This window comes from Somniosus microcephalus, chromosome 31 (genome assembly GCF_052327205.1).
Source record: "Somniosus microcephalus isolate GS21.2 chromosome 31, FLI_Smic_1.0, whole genome shotgun sequence".
Taxonomy (NCBI): domain Eukaryota; kingdom Metazoa; phylum Chordata; class Chondrichthyes; order Squaliformes; family Somniosidae; genus Somniosus; species Somniosus microcephalus.
In genome coordinates this window covers 31,752,514-31,773,852 of record NC_141017.1, presented here as the reverse complement: position 1 = coordinate 31,773,852, position 21,339 = coordinate 31,752,514, and the positions used below count along the sequence as shown (strand labels likewise).

Genomic DNA, 21,339 nt, shown 5'->3' with positions numbered 1-21,339 from the left:
GAAGGTTGTGGGTTCGAGTCCCACTCCAGACACTTGAGCACCAAAATCCAGGCTGACGCTCCCAGTGCAGTACTGAGGGAGTGCCGCACTGTCGGAGGTGCCGTCTTTCGGTTGAGACGTTAAACCGAGGCCCCGTCTGCCCTCTCAGGTGGAGGTAAAAGGTCCCGTGGCACTATTTCGAAGAAGAGCAGGGGGGAGTTCTCCCCGGTGTCTTGGGGCCAATATTTATTCCTCAGCCAACATCACCAAAACAGATTATCTGGTCATTATCACATTGCTGTTTGTGGGAGCTTGCTGTGCGCAAATTGGCTGCCGCGTTTCCCACATTACAACAGTGACTGCACTTCAAATGTACTTCATTGGCTGTAAAGCGCTTTGGGTCATCCTGGGATTGTGAAAGGCGCTATAGAAATGCAAGTCTCTCTTTCTTTCTTTCTTGTTCTGCTGTGTCTCTCTTGCCAAGCTGCCACATTCACTTTGCTTCAAAATACTGTCGGTGTGGAAACCAGGCCCGAGGTTGCCTGGTAACGGAGTAGACGTCGGGTTTAATAACACCAGCTGCGTTTGATGGAGCAGGTTCCAGGCTTCTCCCGGAGTCACAGACTGCCGTCACACGGGGGGGGCCACGGGGGCGCACCTGAATGGCCGGGATTGAGACAGTGATTTCTAGGATCCCGCGCACGCTGGTTTTAAACATCTGCCTATTGTTCACACTGTAAATGTTAGGGATGTTATAAAGCCATGTAAGGAGCGCACTGCCTTTCTCCTCTGGGATGTGCGTTCGGCGGGGCAGCTAAGGCCTGTGTTGTAGTGACCCGTAAGATAAGGTTTCAAAGCTTGAATGGCTTGAGTACTTCACTGCGATCGTACCGGTGATTAAAACAGCGTTCCCACCAACAAGGCCCCGCTGTGAACCTAATCCGCCCCGGGGATATGGTCGCCAAAATAACAACAGAAAACGCTGGAAAAACTCAGCAGGCCAGGCAACATCCGTGGAGAGAGAAACAAGAGTCAACGTTTTGGGTCTGGGACCCTTCGTCAGAACTGAATAGGTTCTGAATACAGAATAGGGTTGCCAACTCTGGAGGTTTCATCACATGACCTCCTGCCTCCAACTGCCCCGCCCCCCACACTCCCGCCATTGGTCAGCCAACATGTCCATCATCGCATCGCTCCGCCTTCCCACAGCCAATTGGACAGCGAACACTCGCCATTATGGATGATTCTTGACGGTCCCCATGTGCGATATTTTTATGACTAGTTTTTTTTTAAAGCGTCCAAAGAAAATTTTAAAAAGCGCATCTTTTTAACGGCCCTATGATTTGTCTCCCGGGGTTTGCACTCAGGAGATTCGATCTTAATTCCTGCGACAGTGCAGCACTCCCTCAGTACTGCCCCTCCGACAGTGCAGTGCTCCCTCAGTACTGTCCCTCTGACAGTGCAGCGCTCCCTCAGTACTGCCCCTCCGACAGTGCAGCGCTCCCTCAGTACTGCCCCTGCGACAGTGCAGCGCTCCCTCAGTACTGCCCCTCCGACAGTGCAGCACTCCCTCAGTACTGCCCCTCCAACAGTGCAGCGCTCCCTCAGTACTGCCCCTCCGACAGTGCAGCGCTCCCTCAGTACTGCCTCTCCGACAGTGCAGCGCTCCCTCATTACTGCCCCTCCGACAGTGCAGCACTCCCTCAGTACTACCCCTCTGACAGTGCAGCACTTCCTCAGTACTGCCCCTCTGACAGTGCAGCGCTCCCTCAGTACTGCACTGGAGTGTCAGTCTAGATTTTTGTTCTCGAGTCTCTGGAGTGGGACTTGAACCCACGCCCTTCTGACTCAGAAGCGAGAGTGCTACCCACTGAGACAAGGCGGGCACTGTTGTCAGAATCAACTAGTCTAAGCATGGTCTGAACCATTGAAGTGGTGCAGATTTCAGTAACCTTAACTGTGATATTTTAAAAGTTTGTCCGCCCTCCCAGCTTCTTCTCTTTTCTGCTGAAGGCTAGGCAGCTCTGACTGCCCTGCAGTGCATCAGCTTTGGGTTAGTCTTCATCTGTGAGCCTGGACGGTGTGTAGCGGCAGGCTATTTAACCATGGGGGTCGTCACCGGCGAGTCCAATCTCACCCTCGCTTGATGCCCATGTGTGCAATTTCTAGTAGGTGTCACTTGACTTTCCCCCCCCACCCCACCCCTCTCTTCCCACCTCCCAAACTATCCCCAATTGAAGCTCTCCATTTGCACTGGCTAAGGCTGATGCGATTGGAACGATCGGAGATCAAACCAGCCCCTACCCGTCCATGTGACTCAGTACCAGAGTGGCAGCACCTTTCACCGGAGCCTTTGTCCCGGGACCTGCCCGAGACGAGAGAGCCCCATTCATCGGGAACATTGGCTCTGTCCCTGGTTCAGTCGAGAATGTTGGTATTTTTAGCTGAAGGGAATGTGTGTTGCTCACCGCAAGCATGCTGTCATCCTGCTGCACCAGCTTAGAAGGGAGACAAACCTGTTTTGTTGCTAGGCAAGGCTTTGAATCAGGGAAACACCTTATTTCTCAAAGGCCCACAGCAGCAGCTTAAAGTACCTGAAGCTTAAAGAGGCGGTTGTTCCTGAGGCGGTGGAATTGGACCCCAGTACGTGCAGGAGAGGAGCGAAGGAGGTTGGAGTGTGGGCGGGGATCTTGGAATTTTCCTCACAACACGAATTTATCCATTTCAATGAATCAGACTTGCAGCGATTACATAAGCCACAAGGGGCCTTGTATTTCACAGAATCACAGAAACCCCACAGTGCAGATAGAGGCCATTTCGGCCCATCGAGCCTGCACCGACACATATCCCACCCGATCCCCGTAACCCCACATATTTTAATCTCCCTTATTTAGGCTGGCTTAGTCCTTCGAAGCTCCTTGGTCCCCCTCTCTTTCTCATCTACGCGCTGCCCCTTGGCGACGTCATCCGAAAACATGGCGTCCGTTACCACATGTGCGCTGACGACACCCAGCTCTCCCTCACCACCCCTTCTCTCGACCCCTCCACGGTCTCTAAATTGTCAGACTGCTTGTTGGTCGCCTTATCTGAGGAAGGATGTTCTTGCCATGGAGGGAGTGCAGCGAAGATTCACCAGACTGATACCTGGGATGGCAGGAATGACGTATGAAGAGAGATTGGGTCGATTGAGCTTATACTCGCTGGAGTTTAGAAGAATGAGAGGGGATCTCATTGAAACTTATAAAATTCTAACAGGACTAGACAGACTAGATGCAGGAAGGATGTTCCCGATGGCGGGGGAGTCCAGAACCAGGGGTCACAGTCTAAAGATAAGGGGTAAGCCATTTAGGACTGAGATGAGGAGGAATTTCTTCACCCAGAGAGTGGTGAACCTGTGGGATTCTCTACCACAGAAGGCAGTTGAGGCCAATTCATTAAATATATTCAAGAAGGAGTTGGATATATTTCACAGAATCACAGAAACCCCACAGTGCAGATAGAGGCCATTTCGGCCCATCGAGCCTGCACCGACACACATCCCACCCGATCCCCGTAATCCCTACACCAACACATATCCCACCCTATCCCCGTAACCCCATGTATTTAATCCCCCTAACACTAAAGGTCAATTTGTTAATTTCTTAAGACTAAAGGGATCAAGGGATATGGGGAGAAAGCAGGGACAGGGTACTGAATTTGGATGATCAGCCATGATCTCATTAAATGGCGGAGCAGGCTCGAGGGGCCCAATGGCCTACTCCTGCTCCTATCTTCTATGTTTCTATGTTTGTCCGATGTCCAGTTCTGGAGGAGCAGAAATTTTCCCCAATTAAATATTGGGAAGACCGAAGCCATTGTTTTCAGTCCCCGCCACAAACTCCGTTCCCGAGCCACTGACTCCATCCCCCTCCCTAACATCTGGCTGAGGCTGAACCGCACTGTTCGCAACCTTGGTGTCATATTTGACCCTGAAATGAGCTTCTGACCACATATCCGCAGCATCACTAAGACCACCTATTTCCACCTCCGTAACATCGCCCGTCTCCGCCCCTTGCCTCAGCTCATCCGCTGCTGAAACCCTCATCCGGGCCTTTGTTACCTCTAGACTTGACTATTCCAACACACTCCTGGCTGGCCTCCCACGTTCTACCCTACGTAAACTTGATGTCATCCAAAACTCGGCTGCCCGTGTCCTAACTCGCACCATCCCGTTCGCCCATCACCCCTGTGCTTGCTGACCTACATTGGCTCCCAGTTAAGCAACACCTCGATTTCAAAATTCTCATCCTTGTTTTCAAATCCCTCCATGGCCTCGCCCCTCCCTATCTCTGTAATCTCCTCCAGCCCCACAACCCCCCGAGATATCTGCGCTCCTCTAATTCTGCCCTCTTGAGCATCCCTGATTATAATCGCTCCACCATTGGCGGCCGTGCCTTCTGTTGCCGAGGTCCTAAGCTCTGGAATTCCCTGCCTAAACCTGTCCGCCTCGCTACCTCTCTCTCCTCCTTTAAGAGGCTCCTTAAAACTGGTTCTTTATCCCATTGCAGTGAGCAAATTGGCTCCCCGTGTTTGCAGACAAAATAATAGTGACTGCACTTTAAAAGCACTCAATTGGCTGTTAAGCCCTTGGTGACGTCCTGAGGAGGAGCAAGGTGCTATATAAATTCATGTTCTGTTTCTTTTTGTAATCTTTGATGAAATAGAAGGATGTAACTCTATTAAGATTCAAATATCGATCAGTCTCTGTTGGCAGAACTCCACCTTCACTGCTCCGATTGTTCCAGTCTATCTCCTGCTGATTGTCTCATTTTACATTACCAGCACTGACAAGCAAATGCCTGTAGCCTGCCTGCTCACTCATGTGTGACACTGATAATTACTGAGGTAAAGGAACATCTGTAAATCCAACGAAGCTCAACGTAAGCTCGAGGAACAGCACCTCATCTTCCGATTAGGCACTTTACAGCCTTCTGGACTCAACATCGAGTTCAACAATTTCAGACCATAACCTCGGCCCATATCTCTTTTTTCCATTTATTTTTTTTCTCTCTCTCACGTGGCAGCTGTCTTTCATTCTGCCCTCTGCTTTTGCCTCGCACCATCATCCCTTTAGACTCTTAGGGCTGGATTTTGTCAATGGGGACGTGATGGAGGCGGGACTCCCACTTTTTGGGTTGTAGTCCCGCCTCCATCGACGTGTGGCCAACCCACGCTATTTTCCCTTGATTGACCTTGTTAAGCCCGCCCAGCGGGCTCAGCAGGCCAATTAAGGGACACCTGGTTACTGGTGAAGTCAGTGATTGACATTTCATCTGTCAAGAGCTTTTGACAGATGAAAAATGAGCATTTGCCAGCTCTGTGAAGCTGTCAAACACTGACATTCTGTCTTCTAACTTGAGGCCTTCTACTCAGACTCAGTTAGAGATCTCTCCAGACCAGAAAGCAGAGGCTGCAGCTTTTGACAGTTCAGCGGCCATTCTGCTTTCTGTGCCGGTGAGCTGAGGGACTCCCGAGAACTGAAGGAAGGAAGCCTGCAGGAGAAAGTAAAGGTAAGTAAAACTTATTAAAACACTTTACACTTACCTCACACACTTACCTCAGGCACACATGCACCCATCACTCACCTGCACAACGGACATCTCGACCCCTCCAACCCCTTCAGACCGACGGTCCGCCTCGCTAACTTTGCGTGGTTCAGAGCCGTCAGGAAGCCCACACTTCAGGGCTAAAAATAGGGATTAGGCAAAAAACTGCCTGTTAACTACCTGTTAACAGGCAGTTAATTGGCACTAATCCCCTTCCTGCCTCGGGGAGGCGGCTCCCAGCACAGGTCGGGTACCCGCCACCTGGGACATTGGCACGGAGGCGGGTTGGGGGCGGGATGGGTTCCTGCCCCCCGATTCTGCAGTTTTCCCACCACTCCCGCCTCCACGGGGCTTGGAAATTCGAGCCCGTAATCTCTCCTGCCTTCCATACTATCACAGACCTTCCCCTTTTGTTCTTTCCTCCCCTCCCCCCTTTCCCTGCCCCCTGCAATTGCTTAAAAACCTTTTTCCAGTTCTGACGAAGGGTCATCGACCTGAAACGTTAACTCTGTTTCTCTCTTCACAGATGCTGCCTTTTGCTTTTGTATAAATTTTAATCTTACCTTATTACAGCAACAACTTGCATTTATATAGTGCCATTAACGTAGTTTGTGGGACCTCCCACGTTCTACCCTACGTAAACCTGAGGTCATCCAAAGCTCAGCTGCCCGTGTCCTAACTCGCACCAAGTCCCGTTCACCCATCCTCCCCTCCTCCGTGCTCGCTGACCTACATCTCTTGAGCATCCCTGATTTTTATCGCTCCACCATTGGTGGCCGTGTCTTCTGTTGCCTGGGCCCTAAGCTCTGGAATTCCCTGCCTAAACCTCTCCGCCTCTCTACCTCGCTCTCCTCCTTTAAGACGCTCCTTAAAACCTACCTCTTTGACCAAGTCCTGCCCTAATTTCTCCTTATGCGGCTTTTTGTCTTTTAACACTCCTGTGAAGCACCTTGGGATGTTTTACTATGTTAAAGGCGCTATATAAATACAAGTGGTTGTTGTTATTGCTGTACAGGGCTTTGCAAGTAGGGGTGAACACCAATCAGTTGTCCCAAGTGTTGTAACTTGCAGGCTGCAGCCATTGTTCAGCGTTCCCTGTGTTTAGCAAATGGAATTCACAGTTCTATTGGAAAGGGGTACACAATGGAATAATTGAATGAATGGATAGTGTATCAGCGAGTCTGAGGACAGTGCAGACAGGCCGCGTCCTCAAGAAGAAAAAGAAAGTCTTGGATGGATACAGCACCTTTCTTGACCTCAGGACGTCCCAAAGCGCTTTACAGCCAATGAAATACTTTTGAATTGTAGTCACTGGAGCCAATTTGCACACAGCAAGCTCCCACAAACAGCAATGTGATGATGACCAGATAATCTGTTTTAGTGATGTTGATTGAGGGATAAATATTGGCCTCAGGACACCGGGGAGAACTCCCCCTGCTCTTCTTCGAAATAGTGCCGCGGGATCATTTACGTCCACCTGAGAGAGCAGACGGGGCCTCGGTTTAACGTCTCATCCGAAAGACAGCACCTCCGACAGTGCAGCACTGCCCTCAGCACTGCACTGGGAGTGTCAGCCTGGATTTATGTGCTCAAGTCTCTGGAGTGGGGACTTGAACCCACAACCTTCTGATTCAGAGGCGAGAGAGCTGCCCACTGAGCCACTGGCTGACGCTTTATGTATGTCGCTGTAGGAGTTTGAAAAGAAGTTTCAAACAAAATGTTCCTGTGTGTGTGCGAGAGGTCGTTTTTGCTAATTATGATTTTGAAAGGTTTTTATTTGAGAGAAAAAAGTTCCAGGCAAGACAGTTTGTCGTCTTTATGTAGTTTTATTAATTTTCTCAGGCAGTCTCCCTCAATCAGCAACACCAAATACAGTTTAACTGGTTCTTTATCCCATTGCGGCGAGCAAATTGGCTCCCCATGTTTGCAGACAAAATAATAGTGACTGCACTTCAAAAGCACTCAATTGGCTGTTAAGCACTTAGTAACATCCTGAGGATGAGCAAGGTGCTATATAAATTCATGTTCTGATTTGTTTTGTAATCTTTGATGAAATAGAAGGATGTAACTTTATTAAGATTTAAATATCAATCAGTCTCTGTTAGCAGATCTCCACCTTCACCGCTCCGATTGTTCCAGTCTATCTCCTTCTGATTGTCTCATTTTACATTACCAGCACTGACAAGCAAATGTCTGTAGCCTGGCTGCTCACTCATGTGTGACACTGATAATTACTGAGGTAAAGGAACATCTGTAATTTTTAATCTTACCTTATTGCAGCAACAACTCGCATTTATATGTCGCCTTTAACGTAGTTTGTGGGACCTCCCACAGTACACCCTACGTAAATTTGAGGTCATCCAAAACTCGGCTGCCCGTGTCCTAACTCGCAGCAAGTCCCGTTCGCCCATCCCCTCCCTGTGCTCGCTTCCGGTTAAGCAATGTCTCGATTTCCAAGTTCTCATCCTTGTTTTCAAATCCCTCCATGGCCCTCACCCCTCCCTATCTCTGTAATCGCCTTCAGCCCCACAACAACCCCCCCCCCCGAGATATCTGCGCTCCTCTAATTCTGCCCTCCTGAGCATCCCTGATTATAATCGCTCAACCTTTGGTGGCCGTGCCTTCAGCTGCCTAGGCCCTAAACTCTGGAATTCCCTCCCTAAACCTCTCCGCCTCGCTCCCTCTCTCCTCCTTTAAGTCGCTCCTTAAAACCGACCTCTTTGACCAAGCTTTTGGTCACCTGCCCTAATTTATCCTTATGTGGCTCGGTGTCAAATTTTGTTTGATAATCGCTCCTGTGAAGCGCCTTGGGACATTTTACTATGTTAAAGGCGACTTTCAAAAGGGAATTGGATTAGTAGCAGAAGGGAAAAAAATTGCAGGGCTACGGGCCAAGGGCGGGGGAGCGGAACTGGCTGAAGTGCTCTTGCAGAGAGCCGGCACGGGCTCGACGGGCCGAATGGCCTCCTTCTGTGCTCTAACCGTTCTATGATTCTATGTAAATGCGAGTTGTGGTTGCTGAGCTTGCTGTGCGGTAAATTGGCTGCCGCGTTTCCCTACATTACAACAGCGACTACACTTCCAAAAAGTCCTTCATTGGCTGCGAGTCGCTTTGGGACGCCCTGAGGTCGTGAAAGGTGCTATAGAAATGCAAGTACATTTTTTTTTAAAGTAGAAGGATTGGTCAGACACAATGTTCACCTAAAAAAAAGTCAGTAGAATGGAGAGCTCTTTACCCAGCATCCACAGCGGCAGAGAAATGGCTCTATCTCTGGGACTGACCGCTCGGCTCCGTCTCTGGGACTGACCGCACGCTTGACTCCGTCTCTGGGACTGACCGCATGCTCGGCTCTGTCTCTGGGACTGACCGCACGCTCAGCTCCGTCTCTGGGACTGACCGCACGCTGGGCTCCGTCTCTGGGACTGACCGCACGCTCGGGTTCCGTCTCTGGGACTGACCGCATGCTCGGCTCCGTCTCTGGGACTGACCGCACGCTTGGCTCTGTCTCTGGGACTGACCGCACGCTCGGCTTCGTCCCTGGGACTGACCGCACGCTCGGCTCCGTCTCTGGGACTGACTGCATGCTCAGCTCCATCTCTGGGACTGACCGCACGCTCAGCACCGTCTCTGGGACTGACCGCACACTCGGCTCCGTCTCTGGGACTGACCGCACGCTCGGCTCCGTCTTTGGGACTGACCGCATGCTTGGCTCCGTCTCTGGGACTGACCGCACGCTCGGCTCCGTCTCTGGGACTGACCGCACGCTCGGCTCCGTCTCTGGGACTGACCGCACGCTCGGCTCCGTCTCTGGGACTGACCGCATGCTCGGCTCCGTCCCAGGGACTGACCGCACGCTCGGCTCCGTCTCTGGGACTGACCGCACGCTCGGCTCCGTCTCTGGGACTGACCGCACGCTCGGCTCCGTCTCTGGGACTGACCGCATACTCGGCTCCATCCCAGGGACAGAGCCGCTCTGCTGCTGTGGATGCTGGGCAAAGAACTCCCCGTTCTACCAAATTCTTTTTTTTTAACAGTTCATTACAACGACCATTTTGAAAACAGAGTGACTGCTGCCAATGAACCAGACGCTGTGCAGAAGCGTTCTGCCCGTCAAGGTTAACTTTCATTGGTTCCATAAGCCGATAGAAACGCAAATTCAACTTTTAAGGGGAAAAATTCGTTGATTGCGCCTCCCGTTAGCGCCTTATGAGGGCGCTAATGGGGCGCAAAGCAACTAGCGCCCGGGCACGGCGATGTTTGCGCCGCTCGCAAAATTAACTAGACATTTTGCGGCGGCGCTAAACACTACCGCCACGATCTCCTGCGCCGGCAGATCGTGACATCAGTCGAGTGCGCAACGCCCCGGTAGCGCCCCAGATTTAGCATCTGATTTAGCGCTCCAATCACCTCCAGGGGCGATAAAAGCCAAGTTTGCCGCCGGAGGCGATAATTAGCGCCAGGCGCTAAACTTTGCGCACGGCCGATAACGGCGCCCCAAACGGGGCGATACTGAATTTTTCCCCCTTAGTTTTTATTTTCTTCTCTTGGACGTGGCTGAGTTCGGCGGCGGCCATCTCTTTCTCCCCACCCTCCCCTCCCCTCCGTTCTCTCTCGCCCATCTGCGGGAAGACTGGCGAGAACAACCAAAAAAAAACCCCCTGGAGCTGCGCACGTGCAACTACTTGATCTCATTGGCCGTAGGTGCGTCCGTTCGAAACTAAGGACACCTACAAAAAAGAATCTGAAGCCAGTCCCTAATGGGGGCTGTAATTGAGCCGTTTCACTGTAATTCTATGGGGCATCATGGGCTGGGGTTGTGCAATATGTGCTCCTGGCATGCGACCTGAGCACCGAATTTTCAGCTCTAGAATCATAGAATCTTACAGCACAGAAAGAGGCCATTCGGCCCTTCGTGCCGGCTCTTTCAAAGAGCTCTCCAATTAGTCCCACTCCCCCCTGCTCTTTCCCCATAGCCCCGGATAATGACCTCGGTAGTTGGGGCAACTTGTGTGAAAATCACACTCATGTAGTAGAAGGTGCACCCTTGAAGCCAAGTTTTTAAAAAATATTCGTTCCTGGGATGTGAGCGTCGCTGGCAAGGCCAGCATTTATTGCCCATCCCTAGTTGCCCTCGAGAAGGTGGTGGTGAGCCGCCGCCTTGAACCGCTGCAGTCCGTGTGGTGAAGGCGCTCCCGCAGTGCTGTTAGGGAGGGAGTTCCAGGATTTTGACCCAGCGACGATGAAGGATCGGCCGATATATCTCCAAGTCGGGATGGTGTGTGACTTGGAGGGGAACTTGGAGGAGGTGGTGTTCCCATGCGCCTGCTGCCCTTGTCCTTCTAGGTGGAAGAGGTTGCGGGTTTGGGCGGTGCTGCCGAATCTTGTAGATGGTCCACACTGCAGCCACGGTGGAGGGAGTGAATGTTTAAGGTGGTGGATGGGGTGCCAATCAAGTGGGCTGCTTTGTCCTGGATGGTGTCGAGCTTCTTGAGTGTTGTTGGAGCTGTACTCATCCAGGCAACTGGAGAGTATTCCATCACACTCCGGACTTGTGCCTTGTAGATGGTGGAAAGGCTTTGGGGAGTCAGGAGGTGAGACACTCGCCGCAGAATACCTAGCCTCTGACCTGCTCTTGTTGCCACAGTATTTATGTGGCTGGTCCAGTTAAGTTTCTGGTTAATGGTGACCCCCAGGATATTGATGGTGGGGGGATTCGGCGATGGTAATGCCATTGAATGTCAAGGGGCGGTGGTTAGACGCTCATTGAGTTTTTCAAACATTCGATCCGTCAGCTAGCCTCGGTGGGGAACTGTGCTGAAGGCATGCTGGATTCACGTAAGGTGGGCAGCGAGAGGCTCCGGGTTGGAAATGCAGCCGTGCTACACGCACTGCGACATTTACACAGTGCCAAATCCGCTCGCCATATCCTGCTGTGTTGCAATGGAGGGGCGTCTTCGCTGCAGGCATAGAATGACAACCATTCCACGAGCCCAGTGATATTCCCAGGATACAGCAGATCAGGAAACTCCGCAATACAGGCAGTGCAAACTTGCCGAAGCCACGCATCCCCCTTCTTGCAAGTGGAGAGTGACATGAATCCTGTCATTCATGTGAAAATGACTTATATAATAATACTGGGCGGCCTGCTGGTGGCACTGTCCAGGAAGAGTATAAATACTCGGGCACGGGCCCAGCTTGCTCAGGACATTCTTTAACAGGAACTAGTGAAGGACACAACTAGATCTCCATGTTGTAAAACAGTTGATTAAAGCCTTGTTTAATACTCAGACCAAGTGCCTCGTAGTTTTCTTACGTCAGAGAGCGCTTGTCTACAGTCGTGTGCGGTGATTAGGTGCTTGCTGGCGCACTCTCTCTGTTCGATGGACTCAGGCTGGAGTAGTCGCTGAATACTTTAGAACTGCAGGCAGTGCCTCCGTTTTAAAATTCTCACCCTTGTTATCAAACCCCTCCATGGCCTCGGCCCCTCCCTATCTCTGTAACCTCCTCCGGCCCCACAACCCTCCGAGATCTCTGCCCTCCTCCAATTCTGGCCTCTAGCACATCCCCGACTTTCATCTCTCCACAATTGGCGGCCGTGCCTTCAGCTGCCCGAGGTCCCAAGCTCCGGAATTCCCTGCCTGAACCTCTCCGACTCTCTACCTCTCCCTCCTCCTTTAAGACGCTCCTTAAAACCTCTTTGACCAAGCTTTTGGTCACCTGTTGTAATATCTCCTTGTGTGGCTCGATGCTAACTTTAGTTTGGTAAAAAGGCTCCTGTGCAGCGCCTTGGGACATTTTAAAGGCGCTATATAAATGCAAGTTGTTATTGTCAAGAGGTCTTCATTCTGCTCCCTCCCAATCAATACATTTCGATTTCCTAGTTAGCTCCGTGAGTCAGCCTCCTTTTTACAAATTTGTTCTGAAGCAAATGCGTTGGCTTGATGTTCCCTCTCGGGCAGCTGACTCAGGCGACCTCACACAGAGCGGACACCTATTGCGTCATTCCCCTCCGGTAAATCCTATAGCAACCGAACAATTTTCAATGAGCTTGACGTTATTGTGCTATTTTCTGCACCTGGGCCAGTGATTGTTGCTAGGCTATCGGAGAGACGTGCCTGCAGGTTCCTCTCAGTACAATGACTGTAGCTCATGTGTTGCCGTCATGCAGGGAGGGGTGGGGGCAAGAGGCACCTTTCTAACATTAAAAAGGTTTAGAAAACATGTTTTCAGGAAATATCAGTGGAGCATCATCTTAAAACTGAATAATTCAGGTGAAGCATTGGAACGGAAGATTTTTTTTCTCTTTAGGATTTGTACGACAAACATTTGCTCAGTGTCAACGCCACTTTAAAACAAACCGTTCCAAATCGTGAATAAATGCTGGAAACGCTCAGCAGGCCAGGCGGCATCTGTGGAGAGAGAATAGCAGAGTTAATGGGCAGGATTTTCATTGGGCCGTGGAGGTGGGATTGGAGGCGTGTGGGGGGTTAAAAGCTCGAAATCGGGGGGCACGAACCCATCCTGCCCCCAACCCACCTCCATGCCAGTTTCAAAGGAGGCGGATACCCGACCTGTGCTGGGACCCGCCTCCCCGAGGCGGGAAGGGGATTAGTGCCAATTAACTGGCAGTTTTTAGCCTAATCCCTATTTTTAGCCCTGAAGTGTGGGATTCCCGATGGCTCCAAACCACTCCAAGTTAGCGAGGCGGACCGTCGGTCTGAAGGGCTTGGAGGGTTCGAGATGTCTGGTGTTCAGGTGAGTGATGGGTGCATGAGTGAAGAGGTAAGTGTGTTTGGTGTGTGTAAAGTGTTTAAAGAAGTTTTACTTACCTTTACAGCCTTCCTTCCTTCAGGTCTCGGGAGTCCCTCATCTCACCGGCACAGAAAGCAGAATGGCCGCGAGCTGTCAAAAGTTGCAGCATTCAGCTTTCTGTTCCGGAGAGATCTCTAAATCAGCCTGAGAGGAAGGAATTAACTTGGAGTACAGATTGTCAGTGTTTGACAGCTTCAAACAGCTGTCAAACGCTGATATTTCATCTGTCAAGAGCTTTTGACAGATGAAATGTCAATCTGTGACATCACCTGTTGCCGGGTGGCCCTTAACTGGCCTGCTGAGCCTCCAGAATCAAAATCCAGCCCGACGTTTTTGGGTGTGGATCCCCTTGCAGTTCTGACGGCGGGGGGGTGCGGGGAGGGGACGGGGGCGGGGGGGGGCGGCGACATCTGACCTGTGAACTTGTCTGTTCTCTATGGAGATGCTGCCAGACCTACCGAGCGTTTCCAGTGTCTGCGCTTCCTTGCTCCTTAGTTACAAGCCCTGCTGGGTCCCAAAAAGGTAGAGGAGAACACTAAAAAATAGAAAGACCTGCATTTCTGTAGCGCCTTTCATGACCACCGGACGTCCCAAAGCGCTTTACAGCCAATGAAGTACTTTTTGAAGTGGAGTCGCTGTTGTAGTGGTAATGTGGGAAACGTGGCAGCCAATTTGCATTTTGTTATGTTGGTTGAAGGATAAATATTGGCCCCAGGACACCGGGGAGAACTCCCCCCTGCTTTTCTTCGAAATATGGGATCTTTTACGTCCACCTGAGGGAGCAGACGGGGCCTCGGTTTAACGTCTCACCTGAAAGACGACCCCTCCAACAGTGCAGCACTCCACTGGGAGTGTCAGCCTAGCTTTATGTGCTCAAGTCTCTGGAGTGGGGACTGTGAACCCACAACCTTCTGACTCAGAGGCGAGTGTACTACCAACTGAGCCACAAAGCATTGTAACCCCAGACTACGAGTGGCAGGTTATTTAATATAAGATAGTGCTAGAACTGCGCCTGTAAGGCTTGACGGGTGGAGGGGTGTCCTGGTGAGAGCGGAGGTGCAAGAGCAGAGAGATCAAAGGTAAAGATACATTTCCAAAACAAAGGAGTTTTTAAAAGAATTCATTTTCGGGATGTGGGCGTCGCTGGCAAGATCGGCATTTATTGCCCATCCCTAGTTGCCCTTGAGAAGGTGGTGGTGAACCGCCTTCTTGAACCGCTGCAGTCCGTGTGGTGAAGGTGCTCCCACGGTGCTGTTAGGGAGGGAGTTCCAGGATTTTGACCCAGTGACGATGAAGGAATGGAGATATATGTCCAAAGTCAGGATGGTGTGTGACTTGGAGGGGAACTTGGAGGTGGTGGTGTTCCCCTGCGCCTGCTGCCCTTGTCCTTCTAGGTGGTGGAGGGTGTGGGGTTGGGAGGTGCTGCCGAAGAAGTATTTGCGTGTGCGCGAGGAAAGGGCTGTGGGAAGCCTCACAAAACTACTTTTGTCCTACATAAGACTCATGCCAGCGCCGCTGTTCTGGATGAACTTCTGCCACGCCATTGGCTGCAGTCTGAATGTAAAGCTTGCGGCCGTTACGAAGGCTGGAGCATGTGAACACAAGAACATAAGAAATAGGAGCAAGAATAGGCCACTTGGCCACTCGAGCCTGCTCCGCCATTCAATAAGATCATGGCTGATCTTGGATTCAAAGCCACGGTGGCATAGTGGTTAGCACTGTTGCCTCACAGCGCCAGGGACCGGGGTTCGAATCCGGCCTCGGGTGACTGTGTGGAGTTTGCACATTCTCCCCATGTTTGCGTGGGTTTCCTCCGGGTGCTCCGGTTTCCTCCCACAGTCCAAAGATGTGCGGGTTAGGATGATTGGCTATGATTAATTGACCCTTAGTGTTAGGGGGATTAAATACGGGGATAGGGTGAGATATGTGTTGGTGTAGGGGTTACGGGGATCGGGTGGGATATGTGTCGGTGCAGGCTCGATGGGCCGAAATGGCCTCTATCTGCACTGTGGGGTTTCTGGGTTTCTGTGGTTCCCTGCCCGCTCCCCATAATCCTTCATTCCATTATCTTGCAAAAATCTGTCTATCTCCACCTTAAATGTATTTAATGACCCAGCCTCCATGGCTTTCTGGGGCAGAGAATTCCACAGATTTACGACCCTCTGAGAGAAGAAATTCCTCCTCATCTCAGTTCTAAAAGGGCGACCCTTTATTCTGAAACTGTGCCCCCGAGTTCTAGATTTCCCCACGAGGGGAAACATCCTCTCTGCATCTACCTTGTCGAGCCCCCTCAGTATCTTATACGTTTCAATAAGATCACCTCTCATTCTTCTAAATTGCAATGAGTATAGGCCCAACCTGCTCAACCTTTCCTCGTAAGTCAACCCCCTCATCTCAGGAATTAACCGTGTGAATTGTCTCTGAACTGCCTGTGTGAAGACCCTCTAACTTCTTTATGATCGGCCTTCGTGAATGCGTAAGACCCAAGCATGAGGAGCTGGCCGTGCTCACAGCCTCTTGCAGCGTTCAGTCTCAAAGCAGACTTCTGATGGGGAAGACGTAAATCATAATCGACAGCAACTGCATCTCTGTCGAGACGTGGAAAGAAAATGCAACGTGCAGTTAGAAACGGAGCCAAGCAGCAACTTCACCTAATTGCCTCGAGAACTTATTGAATATTTCTGTCGTGATGGATTGCAGCAGGAGCTGGTAGCTGATGTACTGGCAGCCTGGAGACTTGTTCATCCAATAATGAGGGAAGCTTCTGCTGCATCTCACAGGGCTTGCGATATCTGAGTATTCGCATTTCTTGTTTGTTCTGCATGCTTAAGAGTCTCCAAGCTGAGCTACCGAGGATCGCACATAGCTTTTGCTTGCCTGATCTGGGGTGCACACCTTACTTACCTGCATCAGTGTCAACCAGTGGCCCAGTGGCCTCTGAGTCAGAAGGTTGCGGGTTCAAGTCCCACTCTAGAGACTTGTGCACAAAAATCCAGGCTGACACACCCAGTGCAGTACTGAGGGAGTGCTGCACTGTCGGAGGGGCTGTACTGAGGGAGCGCTGCACTTTCGGGGGGGCAGTACTGAGGGAGCTCTGCACTCTCAGAGGGGCAGTGCTGAGGGAGTGCTGCACTGTCGGAGGGGCTGTACTGAGGGAGCGCTGCACTGTCGGGGGGGCAGTACTGAGGGAGTGCTGCGCTGTTGGAGGGGCAGTACTGAGGGAGCTCTGCACTGTCGGAGGTGCAGTGCTGAGGGAGCGCTGCACTATCGGAGGGGCAGTGCTGAGGGAGTGCTGCACTGTCCGAGGGGCAGTACTGAGGGAGTGCTGTACTGTCGGAGGGGCAGTACTGAGGGAGTGCCGCACTGTGGGAGGGGCAGTACTGAGGGAGTGCTGCATTATCGGAGGTGCAGTACTGAGGGCGCGCCGCACTTGTCCTTCTAGGTGGTAGAGGTCGCGGTTTTGGGAGGTGCTGCCGAAGAAGCCTTGGCGAGTTGCTGCAGTGCATCTTGTAGACGGTACACACTGCAGCCACAGTGTGCCGGTGGTGGAGGGAGTGAATGTTTAAGGTGGTGGATGGGGTGCCAATCAAACGGGCTGCTTTGTCCTGGATGGTGTCGAGCTTCTTGAGTGTTGTTGGAGCTGCACTCATCCAGGCAAGTGGAGAGTGTTCCATCACACTCCTGACTTGTGCCTTAAGATGGTGGAAAGGCTTTGGGGAGTCAGGAGGTGAGACATTCGCTGCAGAATACTCAGCCTCTGACCTGCTCTTGTTGCCCCAGTATTTATGTGGCATTTCTTAAAACCTTGACACTCCTTAAAACCTACCTCTTTGACCAAGCTTTTGGTCACCTGCCCTAATATCTCCTTGTGTGGCTTGGTGTCCATGTTTGCTTGATAATCGCTTCTGTGAAGCGCCTTGTGATGTTTTACTACACTACAGGTGCTATATAAATGCAAGATATTGTTGTAAAATTGACCTTGGTGCTGTCTGGTTAATCTACCCTGAATTCTGCCCTTGGTAACTGCTGACTAATTCTTGCTGGGAAATGCATGAATGGTGAGGACCGCACTGGGCTCAGCTGTGATAACTCTGCAGTTGAACTTGGCCCACACTCAACGAATGGCCTCTTTGGCAGTGCAGGGGAACTTTACCTTCATATGTGTGAGCAGATTCAAAAGGAACGAAGGAAATTGGGTGTGGGGGAGAGGGAAGAGTGAGATTTATCCGTTTGTTTAAGGGCTCGTGCTGTGATTATTCCCTCCTGACCCAGGGCTTGTGATGGGAACCCTTGAATTTATTTTCTTCCATTCTTCATAGGACACCGCAGGCCAGGAACGTTACCGCACCATCACTACAGCCTATTACAGGGGTGCCATGGGATTCCTGCTCATGTATGATATCACCAACCAGGACTCCTTTAATGCCGTGCACGATTGGTGAGTTTACAGAGTGCCTGAACATCCCGGGTCAAATCCACAATGCTCATCCAGATCCTGTTGTCTACAAGATGTGTGTTCTAGCATGTTCACTCTTGTTTTCTATTGCCATCCTCCCTCCACCCCCCCCCCCCCAACCACTCTCCTAAAGGTGCTGACTCATGGTGGGGTACAGGTTCCATGTGGACTGACACGCAATGGGGTGTTGGTTCCATATGCTGACTCGTGATGAGGTATAGGTTCCACGGGTGGTGACTTGTGTTGGGGTGCAGTCACCAAGGGCAGTGATTCGCGCTGGGATACGGGTTTTACAGGTAATGGCTAAGCACTGGGTTCCACGGGCCCTTTGCAGAGAGGTCAATAACCAGGGGGCATAGATTTAAAGTAATTGGTCGGAGGATTAGAGGGGAGTTGAGGAGAACTTTTTTCACCCAGAGGGTGGTGGGGGTCTGGAACTCACTGCCTGGAAGGGTGGTGGAGACAGAAACCCTCATCACATTTAAAAAGTACTTGGATACGCACTTGAAGTGCCGTAACCTGCAGGGCTACGGACCAAGAGCTGGAAAGTGGGATTAGGGTGGGATAGCTCTTTTTCGGCCAGCATGGACATGATGGGTCGAATGGCCTCCTTCTGTGCTGTAAATTTCCATGATTCTAATGACTCATGCTGGGGTATGGGTTTTACAAGTAAGAGCTAGCGCTGGGGTACGGGTTCCATGGGCAATGACGATGCAAATTTTGTTGGCCAGATGTGTCTGGTACTCTATCACCAACTCTCCTACTTACAAACTGGCAATGCCTTTCAAGGCACTTTACAAATGGCGTGCGTTATCCTTTCATCCCCGTGCATGTTTCAGCCAAGTGCTGACACCACTGTAGTGATCTGCAAGCATTGTACGCTCACCTGCTCTATGGCTGCGTGATTGATTTCCTAGAGTTTGAAGTTCTCCATCAGTGTGAATACTGGGCAGGTTAAAATGTCTGTTGGAATATTTAGGTGAATGGTGAACTTCACATAAGACCATAAGAAATAGGAGCAGGAATAGGCCACTTGGCCCCTCGAGCCTGCTCCGCCATTCAATAAGATCATGGCTGATCTTGGGCTCAAAGCCACTTCCCTGCCCGCTCCCCATAACCCTTCACTCCTTTATCTTGCAAAAATCTGTCTATCTCCACCTTAAATGTATTTAATGACCCAGCCTCCACAGCTCTCTGGGGCAGAGAATTCCACAGATTTACGACCCTCTGAGAGAAGAAATTCCTCCTCATCTCAGTTCTAAAAGGGCGACCCTTTATTCTGAAACTGTGCCCCCGCGTTCTAGATTTCCCCACGAGGGGAAACATCCTCTCCGCATCTACCTTGTCGAGCCCCCTCAGTATCTTATATGTTTCAATAAGATCACCTCTCATTCTTCTAAATTGCAATGAGTATAGGCCCAACCTGCTCAACCTTTCTTCATAATACAACCCCCTCATCTCTGGAATTAACCTCTGCAGTTCTCAGTCTGGATGTGGGTGGCCTTCGTCTTACCCGTCACCCCCCCCTTACTTATCAAGAATCTATCTACCTCTGCCTTAAAAATATTCAAAGTCTCTGCTTCCACCGCCCTCTGAGGAAAAGAGTTCCATTGTGTCCCAATTCTGGCCACCACACTTTAGGAAGGATGTGAAGGCCCTGGAGAGGGTGCAGAGGAGGTTTACCAAGATGATACCAGTGATGAGGGAGTTCAGTTATGTGGAGAGATTGGAGAAACTGGGATTGTTCTCCTTAGAGCAGAGAAGATTAAGGGGAGACCTACTATTGCAAGGTATATGGGGTTTTGTTAGAGTGAGTAGAGAGAAACTGTTTCCTCTGGCAAGTGGGTTGTTAACTGGAGGTCATAGATCTAAAATAATTGGCAAAAGAAGTAGAGGTGAAATGAGGAGAAATTATTGCACACAGAGGGTTGTTTAGATCTGGAACGCGCTACCTGAAAGGGTGGAAGCAGATTCCACAGGAACTTTCAAAAGACAATTGGAGATGTACTGGAAGAGGACTCATTTGCAGGGTTATGGGGGGGAAAAGCTGGGGTGTGGGAATAAATTGGGACAGCTCCTTCAAAGAGCCGGCACAGGCGCGACGGGTCGAATGGCCTCCCTCTGTGCTGTAAGATTCTATGATTCAACCCACGCTTGGCCAACACGAACCACCGGTGCTGTTATTAGCTTAGCTTAACTGCAGTCTCTTCATTCCTCTGGTGTCCTTTTGTCCAACAGGGCAACGCAGATCAAAACCTACTCCTGGGACAACGCTCAGGTCATCCTAGTTGCCAATAAATCTGACCTGGAAGATGACCGTGTTCTTCCCACAGAAGATGGAAGGCGACTGGCTGATGAATTAGGTATACAAAATACAGTTTCAACCATTTGCTGCTTGCACGAGGTGAACAATGGTCCTGTAGGCTGGAGGTTTCTTCGCTTTCCAGTGTTTTTCCACCCAACTGTTACATTACCAGTCGTTGCCTTTGGAGTGCTGACTTGAGCTGGCTCATTTTCTGTAAGAAAAGAGCATTGGAGTCCATTAGGAGATTTGATTTGGTTCTTGGCTTCTGCAAACCTTCATTGAGCAAGTCTTAGCTGTTAGAGAAAGGGCGCTGGAACGATTCCTCATGGAAGGAGCAGGCATTGTTTCCTGCTAGGCCTCTGTGGAACCAATTTTTCTTTTATTCATTCACGGGACATGGGCGTCGCCGGCAAGGCCAGCATTTATTGCCCATCCCTAATTCCCCTCGAGAAGGTGGTGGTGAGCCGCCGCCTTGAATACAGCTGAGTGTCTTGCTCGGCCATTTCAGAGGGCAGTTAAGAGTCAACCACATTGCTGTGGGTCTGGAGTCACATATCGGCCAGACCGGGTAAGGGCAGCAGATTTCCTTCCCTAAAGGACATTAGTGAACCAGATGGGTTTTTTACAACAAGCCAGCAGTTTCATGGTTACCATTACTGATGCTAGCTTTTTTATTCCAGATTTATTTAATTGAATTTAAATTCCCCAGCTGCCGTGGTGGGATTTGAACCCATGGCTCTGGATCATTAGTCCAGGCCTCTGGATTATCATTCTCCTTCTTTTCGGTGTCCAGTGACTCACGAGCCAACCCATTTCTTTCACTGCTTTACGTCCAGCAGATTATGCTGTGGGTTGTCTCCGTAACTGAGTCACTTTTTACGCGGGACTGACTCGCAACTCCCGACCAGGGGAACCGGCTTTATGTGATTGGGGGGGGTGGGGGGGAAGGAGGGAGGTGTCACCACTCCACTCCCATCGGAAGCGAGTACCCTGCTGCATGCCAACAACAGTGTCCAGAGACCGGAACTCCTGTCTCCATTCGCAGGGGCTGCCTGTAGTGCGGCTCAAACCCACAACCTTCTGACTTGGAGGCAGGATTGCTACCACTAACCCAAGTCTCACTCCCAGAGCTAACCATCAGGAGGTGCAAATTAGGGTGACCCTTCCTGTGACAAAAGTGAAACAGTTTTCTCTGATTTTC

At 50.9% G+C, this 21,339-nt stretch overlaps 1 protein-coding gene across 2 annotated transcripts in view; it reads left to right on the top strand.

Moving 5' to 3' along the window:
- The window catches only part of rab3da (RAB3D, member RAS oncogene family, a), a 59,927-nt gene that overhangs the window by 36,592 nt on the left and 1,996 nt on the right, over nt 1-21,339 (top strand). For both annotated transcript variants that reach the window (XM_085971738.1, XM_085971737.1), the window contains exons 3-4: nt 17,697-17,815; nt 20,072-20,196. In XM_085971738.1, the coding sequence (XP_085827864.1) occupies nt 17,697-17,815; nt 20,072-20,196 (244 nt within the window). The remainder of the gene's footprint in view (nt 1-17,696; nt 17,816-20,071; nt 20,197-21,339) is intronic.